Source organism: Rhinopithecus roxellana, chromosome 10 (genome assembly GCF_007565055.1).
Source record: "Rhinopithecus roxellana isolate Shanxi Qingling chromosome 10, ASM756505v1, whole genome shotgun sequence".
Classification (NCBI taxonomy): domain Eukaryota; kingdom Metazoa; phylum Chordata; class Mammalia; order Primates; family Cercopithecidae; genus Rhinopithecus; species Rhinopithecus roxellana.
In genome coordinates this window covers 122,593,825-122,604,100 of record NC_044558.1, presented here as the reverse complement: position 1 = coordinate 122,604,100, position 10,276 = coordinate 122,593,825, and the positions used below count along the sequence as shown (strand labels likewise).

Genomic DNA, 10,276 nt, shown 5'->3' with positions numbered 1-10,276 from the left:
CTATACCCAAGATAAATAATCTAAAGGCAAATAATCTAAAGACAGAGCAAGACAGCAACCAATTCAACAAACTTAAAAAACACCTACTATATGGAAAAGACTGTGCTAGGGTTCTGCACCATCTCATGAATAGGGAAGTGGTGGGATGAGGTGCAGAAACAGTACTTGCATTATTTCAAGTGGTCTCTTTATTAAGGAAAGAGGTCAAAGGAACATAACCTGAGTGCAATAAAAATCTAGTTTCATATAAAACTAGTACTATACAAAATTCAGTTTATAATGATCACTGTCCATCAGCAGCTTACGATCAAATAAAAGACAGATCAAAGTATAAGAAAATTGTAGACGATAATATTTTCCTAATGACCTAGTCTCCCATCTTGGTTTAAATATGAGAAATTCTAGTAGATAGTAGGTATAGAGCTAAATAACCAAAACATAAGGAAGTTAGAGAATGGGGACAAAGACTTAAAGATTTTTTAATATAAGCACTATTTCTCCTCAACCTTGTTCAGTTTTGAATGGATCAGCTTATTCAACAGGAGCCAGAGAATGAAGGTTATTTTGAGGAACAACCAAAAACTGCAGGCCCACTGGAAGTTCGAAAGGCGATTGTTCCTCTTTCTTCTTGAGGTTGACATCTAAATGCAAGAAAATTGTAATACGATTTCATACTGAACAATCATCAAGGTCTACAACTGGAACAGAAATATTTTACGTACAAAAGACCTGAAGATGATGGTGTACTTGCATAATGAAGTGGAAATCATTTGACTTTCCACGGCAAACCTGAAGACAATGGGCATGCATTCTGAGGAGTGAAAAGGACCATCTAGTGCTCCATGGCAAACAGGTTACCAAGCCATGCTCTAGAGCTATAATGTCCAAAGGGTAGCCACTAGACACATGTGGCTATCTAAATTTAATCAAAATTAAATAGCACTACAAAAAAAAAAAAAAAAAAAAGAAGAAGAAGTAGCTTACTGGCACCAATTACACCAGTTAAGTAAAAAACCAAGATTTATTATAAGAGCTATTACAATAAAAAAGATGTTAAGTATAGAATCTAGGTTGGCACATAGGTGTTCACTTTATAATTGTCAAGAGTTTTGTATGTTTTATCCTTTTCACGTTAGAAAAAAAAATTGTTTAAATAGCACCATAAGTTCAGTTATACGAGGCACACCTCAAGTAATCAGTAGCCTCATTTGGCCAGTGGCTACCCTACTGGACTGCACATAGAACATTTCCATTATTGCAAAAAAGTTATTGGACAGCCCGACTGTAGAGCCTAGTTGCTCAGGAGTCCTGGCAAGCCTCCAGAAACTAATTATTCCACCCAAAAGTCAGTGCTAACTTGTTCCTAGGGCAAGTGGATTATAACTACTGGAACAGTACAACTTTTAAAGAGTGGAGGTTCAGATGGAAGAATAAGAGGAAACAAGGGACATGGTTACTAAAAGTAACGAAAGAGGAAATCTATTAGAAAGAGGTTGAAAGGAACTGGGAAACTTAAGTGAGACCCGTGGTCAATAGGAGTTAAAATATTTCTGTTCCTTCATACGCACATGTACGTTTGTCTAAATGTTTAACAATTTATAAAGCTGAAAACTCATTTAGTTTTCCCCCTCCCCTACACACCAAATACATTGTGAAATAAGGAACAAGGACATAATCGAAGATATGCCTAACATGAGGTAGACTTCACTCTTGTAACACTTTAGGACATCACTGCTTATAATTGAAAATATTTAAATGTGAATAATCCCTGAGGGGTTTGTGATAACTGTAAAAAAAAAAAAAAAAAAAAAAAACGGACCTTCTGTAAGCCCCCCAAAATTAAATCCAATCATGTATGAAGGAAATAAGGGAAGATCTACAATTGCCTTTCATGGATGGGAATATGGCTACATATTTCCACCTAAAGTATCTTCTGTCACAGGATATACCTACCAGAACAATTTCTTATTATCTCTAAAGTGAATTAGAGATATAGCCTCCTAGAAAAAACAAAAAACTACTCTGCAACCAGGATTTGGTATGTTTTATTAGAGCAAATTTTTAACAAAAGGTGGCTTTTATTTACAGAATTTAATGTGTGTGGGGACTGTCCAACCCATGTGGACTCAAGCAAGGATAACCATTAAGCTTGCTAATGTATTTTCTTATTTTCAGTTTACATACAAATTTCTTTTTGTTTGCTTCACATTCATAAAAACCTCAATATTGTAAATGACAAATAACCCCTCCCATCCCTTAATTAAATATACAAACAGCTTGAAAACATACAATTTAAATTGGTTTAATCTTGAAGTGTAATCCAATAAGACTGAAAACTAAACATTTTAAGTCTTGTACCAAATAGTAAAATACTCGAAGACCTTCAGGATCCCTAAAATTTAAAAAGGTAAAAGTTACTTTTTCTTCCTAGGATAAAACAATTCTTTAAATTCCTAAAACAAAACAAAATTAAAATCTTATAACAATTAAGTTAACAAAATTTAGGAGAAGGGAAGGATTTTGCCAACAACTAGAGCATAAAATGAATATCTTTTCTATAAGAAAAAAATAGTTTCTTCATCAGTATTCATTTTAGTATTTATTCATCTCCTTATGAATGTCATAACCGCATCATAAAAATGTCTAATAAAAATACCGTAATGCCACCATTTCACAGAATAACTGTGAACATTTTGATGTTTCTCTAATTTTTAATAACTAAAATCATTCCCTGTGCCCCTTTTTACATTACTTTCCCCACAGCATTAAAAAAAAAATTCCCTAGTAATTTTTAATTAATTTAATAATTCTCTCCTTGTTAGACACTGGGGTTAATTCCCTATTATTAATAATACTTCAATGAGCATCTTCATGCATAATAAAGCCTTTCCAATACTTAGGAGTAGTTCCATAGAAGAGATGCTCAGAAATGAAATTACTAGGCCAAAGGTGAATGAAAAATGTCAACAGTTTTTGATGCATATTACCAAATTGCTTTCCAAAAACCACTACCAATTTATAATCCCAATAGGGTATCAATGCCACATCCTCACCAAATGTAGGAAAAGAAATTTCATAGTTTAAAAGTATCCAGTTGGTCTCTGTGAACACAGACTTTTGTGTCCAATAGTCATTATGCATTCATTCCTTTCTCCTTTACTCTAATAAATATTTATTGAAAGCATCTATTATGTGCAGGGCACTATGCTAACTTTGTGGATACAGCAAGGTTCTCATGGAGCTTACTTAAAGCAGACAAATAGGTTATTACAATTTAGAGTGACAGAAAAAGGTAAGAGCACTATGGGACACTTTGAGGGGAATGGGCACAAATAAGTGGCTTGGATCAGACCAAGAAAATGGGATGTACTACAAAACCCTGGGGCGGAGGAGAGAGAGATCTGGGGAGGACATTGGTAGCTAAAGGATACTTAGGCTAGACTGGATTTTTTCCATCTTTTTCCCAAGAATTGAGCCCAAGGAGGAAAGTGAGATGACATGGACCTAATGAGGCTGATATAATCCAATAAGGACTTCTTTTCTTTGGATTTTCTGATACTATATCCATATTTTTATACAAAATAGCTAATACAATTTGGGCATTATTATATACAGCTGTTGGATTAAACTTTTTTGGACAATTGATGAAATACTCTGCTAACTTCTACTGAGAGACAAGATAGTAAGCCTTTAATGACATAAAAATCAGAATTACATCTGCATAATAAACTGATAGGAAGCTAATGAAATTATCTTGGCTAACAAACTGACTATACTATAGTTCTAAATGAGCCTCTCTAATAATGACAACTTAGCCAAAATTCTTTAACATACTTACTTTGACTGATTTACGTCAATAAGAGAACCTATTTTTGATGTGGTAAAAGATATGTGCTCATCCCCAATTACAATTTCAAGCTCCTAAAAAAAAAATAGCAGAAAAATGTAGTTAATATAAAAATCTATCCCAGAGATATCTGTATTCTTGCTACAAATGGATCCCAATTTTAGTTCCAAGTTTTCTAGCAGTCAACCAGTCTAGCGGGGTGGTGGGGGAAAAGAAACTTGGTGTATTAGATATAAACTATATCCTTAAAATAAAAACTGCTCACGAGTACTACCCCCAAGTTTAGGACCAACAAAGAATTGCTTTCCAGAGACATAAAGAAGACACGATGAAACAAAATGACAAAGAAATATTTCTTACAATGTCAGTAAAAACTGAAGACATCACTTTGAAGCACATGTTGGAAAAATGATAGGAGTATAAGACCATTTTTAATATGATAAATAGGTATTTTTTCTTTCTGGAAGATTCTACAAATAAAATGTATAATATTAATCACCACCACCACCAGTTTAGCACTTACTGTATGTCAGGCTCTAGTGCTAGGGACTTTATACTCTCTGTAATCTTGAAAATACCCTTATTCACCTATTTTACAAATAGGTAATTCAAAACTCATAAAGCAGAGGAAAACACCTGTTGATATTTATAACCACTAATAAGGATGGTACTTATATTTGATCCCAAGACTGTAAGACTTCAAAACTAATACTCTGGGGCCGGGCGCGGTGGCTCAAGCCTGTAATCCCAGTACTTTGGGAGGCCGAGACGGGCAGATCATGAGGTCAGGAGATCGAGTCCATCCTGGCTAACACGGTGAAACCCTGTCTCTACTAAAAAATACAAAAAAACTAGCCGGGCAAGGTGGCAGGCGCCTGTAGTCCCAGCTACTCGGGAGGCTGAGGCAGGAGAATGGCGTAAACCCGGGAGGCAGAGCTTGCAGTGAGCTGAGATCCGGCCACTGCACTCCAGCCTGGGTGACAGAGCGAGACTCCGTCTCAAAAAAAAAAAAAAAAACTAATACTCCACAAAATAACTAAAATTAAGAACTAGTTTTTAAAAAAAAACCATACTGTAGATGTTCCTAGTGTGCTGTCATTACTGTATAGATTTTTCCCTATATTGTGTATCTGCAGGCCTAAAACCAGTAATTAAGAAGCTGTATCTGTAATGAATTTTCAAGTTAACAGATACTATTGAAGACAATCCTAGCTATTTAACCAGAGGCCTAATTATGCAGTTTATGACACACACCAAATGGAGAATTAGCTAAGATGCTCTAACAGCCATAAAACCTTTGACCTGATACAAAAGGCAACTTCTGAAGCATGCCTACTCCTCCCCACTAACCAAAACCCATGAACACATCCTTAAGAAATACTAGGCTGTCCCCGAGTCTAAATGATATAAAAGGTTAGCTGCTGTGGTTTGCTCTTTAGTACATCTGTATATCTGCATAAAACAAACTGAGGCCTAAATTTGCTTTTTAAAAGTGATATGATGCTTAAAATAAATACTGTTAACTATTACCTTTGCTCTTCTAAATAATGTTTCTTTAAACAGAAAAGTTAAGTTACTCCTACAGAGTGTCAGCATGTGTTAGATTTCTCCACATTTTCTTCTACTCAAAGAAGGTGATATAAAGTATAATCCTCAGGGATATACAAAAGTGAAATTAAATGTTTCTTCCTTCCAGGGGTTGTATCTCATTTCTCCAAGAGCTGAAAAGACCCAATTCAGAAACCAAACTTTCTTTTTACAGAGTGAAATTAGGCTTTCAGAGTTCTTCAGAAGCCTTTTGAGAAAAATCAATTATTCTGAAGGAATATGAGAGGCAAATGCAATCACAAGTTTTAACAAAGAAACCACCAATCAAGTCTCTCTCTGGGGTATAGGGATGCAAATAAGAATTTTAAAAGTTATGATTTGGCAAAAGTAAATTTTACATAGTCATATTCTTAATAAAAGTGATTAACACACAACAGAAATTATTCATAACACTGCACTGTGAAAGCATCCTAACGTTGGCTAGGGTGACTACAGAGAAAGGTATCTAAATTTAGAGCTATGCACTGACTCCTTCACTACTAGCAGGTAGCACAGAAAAACGGAACTAAGAGACAAAATTAAAGAGAATTTACCAGGTGTCTATTAAATGGAAAGCCAAAGAATCAACTTAGACTCATTCAAAATAAATAAGGGTAATCATAATAGTATTATCAATTTTTAATATTTATGCACTTAAAGAATCACTAAATACAAACCTGTCGGCCAACCCTATCAGGGGGAGGCCACAAAGCATCATCTTCTTTTGTAATTTCACTGTCATCAATAATTCTCTTCAGTTCTTCCATTACACTCTTGTGCACATAAGCCTAAAAATCAATCATAATAAAATTGATAATGTCCACCTATGTCACCCCTCAACTCCGAATGAAATAAGAGTTACAAACTCTGAATATTCAAATAGAGGAATATAGAAAAATTTAATTGATTCCAAAAGTAGAGAATGAGAGATAATCATTTATCCTTGTTATATTACTTTTCTTCATCTCTTGCCCTTTCCTCTCACATTTATTTTTCCCTCTTCTCATCATTACCCGTCTTTGAAACACTGTATTCTGCCTTTGTAACATTAAGATCCAAATACCCCCAAGTGGTTAGATCACAAGATCTGTAAGGTGAACAGTAATAAATGCAAGTACACTGAAGCAGGAGAATTGCTTGAGCCTGGGAGGCAGAGGTTGCAGTGAGCTGAGATCACGCCACTGCACTGCAGCTTGGGCAACAGAGCGAGACTCTGTCTCAAAAAATAAAAATAAAAATAAAAATAAATAAATAAATGCAAGTGTAGTTCACAACAAAGTTAGTTCTCTGAACTTTCTCATTCCTATGGATGCAACCATTGTATCTAATTTAAATGGCAACTCTTTCAATCTGTAAATTGCCTTCTTCTTTATGATACAGCCTTAGATGTACTTTTGTAAATTCAACACAGACTTGAAGAAAATGGGCTAAATGCAAAAAAAAAAAAAAAAAAAAAAAGACATTCAAATAGAACTTACCTCTTTTCTGATCATGACATCATTTTTGTAATTGCTGTTGTTGGCATATCTAAGCTTTCCTGTGGGAAGTGGAAAAAAATCAATTTACAATAGCAAAAATGGCTAAAAAAAATTAATGACATCATATACAATTTTGAAGGTAAAGACCATTTTATACTATTACTTTTATTAATATTTCCTCCCTCCTTGTGTAAAATCATTGTTAGACATGTAGACAATAAATATTTGCTGGTTAAGTTTGCTGAAGTTGAAGCTAGCCAAATATTTAAATAGCCCATGCCTACAATATATAGATATAGGGTCATTTTTATGGCCTATTTTCTTAAGCTACATCATGAACTAGAAAGAGAATCTGCAAAAGGCACTAACATTCCTTTCAAGTTTGTTATATGTACGTAGTGGTACTAAGTGCCTTACACAGATAATTTAATCTAATCTGTAAAACAATCCTAAAAATCAGGTTTTATTCTCTCACCTATTCATAAGAGAAAACAAAGTTAAGTAACTTAAACAAGGTCACACAAGATTCAGATCTAGATCTACTTTAATACTCAGGCTTTCTCCACTACAAAAAAATGTTCCTTTTTTCCCTTCAAATGTATGCATACAATTATATTGTAGACATTTTAGAATTATGACTAAGAAGGATACAAACGATGCTTCTGGATTGAAGTTGATGAGTTTGTTAGCTAGTTTATATTTAATTTTAATCCATCATGATTTTTGTATTATCTGATGTATGCTTCCCCTTATGGCTAGTCAGTTGCCCAGACACAGCTATACTATGCAGCAGCTACTCTAAAATGATAGAAATGCCAGTCTTTGATGGCTTGGTGCCAGGTGCAGTGGCTCACGCCTGTAATCCCAGCACTTTCGGAGGCCGAGACGGGTGGACTACCTGAGGTCAGCAGTTCAAGACCAGTCTGGCCAACATGGAGAAACCCCGTCTCTACTAAAAATACGAAAAAGTAGCCGGGCCGTGGTGGCACATGCCTGCAATCCCAGCTACTCGGGAGGCTGAGGCAGAAGAATCGCTTCAATCCAGCAGGCAGAGGTTGCAGTGAGCTGAGATCGCACCACTGCACTGCAGCCTGGGCGATAGAGCAACACTCTGTCTCAAAAAAAAGAAAGAAAGAAAAAAAGAAAAGAAAAGAGAGAAAGAGAGAAAGAGAAGAAAGAAAGAAACAAAGAAAGAAAGAAAGAAGGAAGGAAGGAAGGAAGGAAGGAAGGAAGGAAGGAAGGAAGGAAGGAAGGAAGGAAGGAAGGAAAGAGAAAGAAAGAAAGAAAGAAAGAGAAAGAAAGAAGGAAAGAAAGAAAGAAAGAGAAAGAAAAAGAAAGAGAGAGAAAGAAATGCAAGTCTTCGGGAGACTCAATATTACCAATAGAAGAAGTATGTGGAACAGTGCAGTGGCAGATACATTGATTAGAACCACTGTTCTAGCACAAAACTTCCCTGATAATATTCAGGTGCTTAATTTATGTGACCTGCTAAAAGTGATAGATACAAGCTTGATGGTGTCCACAGGCAGAGGAACTGAAAATAATACTACATAAAGAATAGATGAATTCAGGTAAATTTAGCTGAATTTATGGGGAGAGTAAGGTTGAATACAGTGATTAAGGTTTCTAAATAATTGCAGGGCTGGCACGGTGGCTCATGAGTGTAATCCCAATACTTCGGGCGGCTGAGGCTGGTGAATCTCTTGACCTCAGGGGTTTGAGGACAGCCTGGGCAACATGCGGAAACCCATCTCTACAACAACAGAGCTGGGCGAGGTGGCACGGGCCTGTATTTCCAGCACCTTGGGAGGCTGATTTCCAGCACCTTGGGAGGCTGAGGTGAGGGATCACTTGCGCTTGGGAGGCGGAGGTTGCAGTGAGCTGAGATCTTGCCACTGCACTCAGATCTGGGTGATAGAGTGAGACTCTGTTTCAAAGTCATAATTGCAGGACTGTAGTTCACGTGAGTTCGGCTTGAAATGCTTGATACTCTTCTCCTTTCCTAATATACGTTCCTCCTCTAATTTTTTATTCTTGCTCTCACAGAACATTGTCTAAAGCCTGCTTATAGGACTTAATATACCTACTGCTTTATAGTTAAATGTCTGTGTCCCCACCAAGACAAATCTCTTTGAGTTAAATTTGTCTTACTCATTAGTGTACCTTCCAATTTTGTATTTGCTTGTTGCCCAGCAAAAAACGTGCATTTAAAAAAAACCAAAACATATATATCCAAATGAACTTTCTTGTTGCAGGTAGGCAAGACCAATGTAACATGTTCTAATAGCGCTGTCAGAAAACAAATTGTTGCACGCTACTTGGGTAGCAGTTTCACCTTGTCCTCTGCTCTCACTGCTCTGGAAGTCTGTTTTTTTCTCTCAAAGGCCAAGTCTCTCACTTCGAGGCTCATCTCAAGAGTGTCTTCCTCTAGGAAGATTTTCCTGACTCCCTCCTGTGGAACTTTACCTCTCCCCTCTTTTTTGGTACTCTTCATGCGTCCTATGGTGAACAATTATACGTAAACACCTAAAACATATTATTATTCTCGTTTGTTAACACGTCGGGCTCCTCCCCTTCAAAGAACACACACAGCCTGAATGAAAAAAGGTACTGGTCACCACAAGATTTTATTCATCCATTGAACCACCCGCTGATGGGGGTGTTTTCAAAAAAGTGCTAGCATTTTTAATCAGGGCGACAATCTACAGAGTCCCTTCTGGTGCACTGTTACAGAATTCTGATTACTGTAGTTTCGACCTTTCAGTTTGTGACAGGATTAGCTTTAATTTACTGCAATTAGTTCTCTTTCATTTATAAAACCAACTTAGGCCTCCTCTAAAACTCCTATTTCCTTCGGGGGAAGCAGTGGCCTCCGCCCCCTGTACCTTCCACACCACCCGGCCTCCCCTCGCCTCCTCCACGGCCTCTCGGTCTCGCTCCCCTTTCCCAGCACCGCGTGCCGTGGGCCTCTTCTCACCGTCCGGCCGAAATTCGAACTCCAGAAACTCGTGCCCAAACTTGCCCTTGTGCCCTACGTAGTAGCGCAGGTAGAAATCGCTAGCCATAGCCATTTTTGTCCCCGGGAGGCCCGCCGAAAACCCAGCCAACGTGTCTCCCGGCGCCTGGGAGTCACGTCATCGCGCGGAATAAGCGCGTCACCACAGGCGCTTCTCTTCCTCCTGCCGTGCAGCCCTGGACTAAAGCGTGAAAGCTGAGTCTCGCGTGAGAGGCCCGTTGGTGCTGAAGGGAGGGTCGCATGCCGTGACTTTCTCTTTACTAGGATTGGAGGCACATTATTTTCAAAATAAAGATTACATTATATTAGCAAATATTAGAAATGTGAGCATATGATAGTCTTTTTTAT

General features: G+C 37.2%; 1 protein-coding gene across 1 annotated transcript; it reads right to left on the bottom strand.

The window, feature by feature from the left end:
- Positions 1–2,029: 2,029 nt before the first annotated feature.
- MAGOHB (mago homolog B, exon junction complex subunit) lies at positions 2,030–10,060 on the bottom strand. Its single transcript, XM_010371389.2, has 5 exons — positions 9,890–10,060; positions 6,913–6,971; positions 6,112–6,222; positions 3,839–3,921; positions 2,030–2,392 (listed from the first exon to the last, which is right to left on the bottom strand). Exons 1-5 carry the CDS (start codon positions 9,981–9,983, stop codon positions 2,293–2,295), a joined length of 447 nt encoding a protein of 148 aa, XP_010369691.1. The 5' UTR covers positions 9,984–10,060; the 3' UTR covers positions 2,030–2,292.
- Between the last annotated feature and the right edge of the window lie 216 nt (positions 10,061–10,276).

Bases quoted from the DNA above. Each gene is read 5' to 3' on its own strand.
- MAGOHB (XM_010371389.2), bottom strand. From the start codon at position 9,983: ATGGCTATGGCTAGCGATTTCTACCTGCGCTACTACGTAGGGCACAAG. The intron at 6,223-6,912 runs GTAAGTTCTATT...ATTGATTTTTAG, and splicing joins ATGTCATGATCAGAAAAGAG to GCTTATGTGCACAAGAGTGT. The intron at 3,922-6,111 runs GTTTGTATTTAG...TTTTTTTTTTAG, and splicing joins CTGATAGGGTTGGCCGACAG to GAGCTTGAAATTGTAATTGG.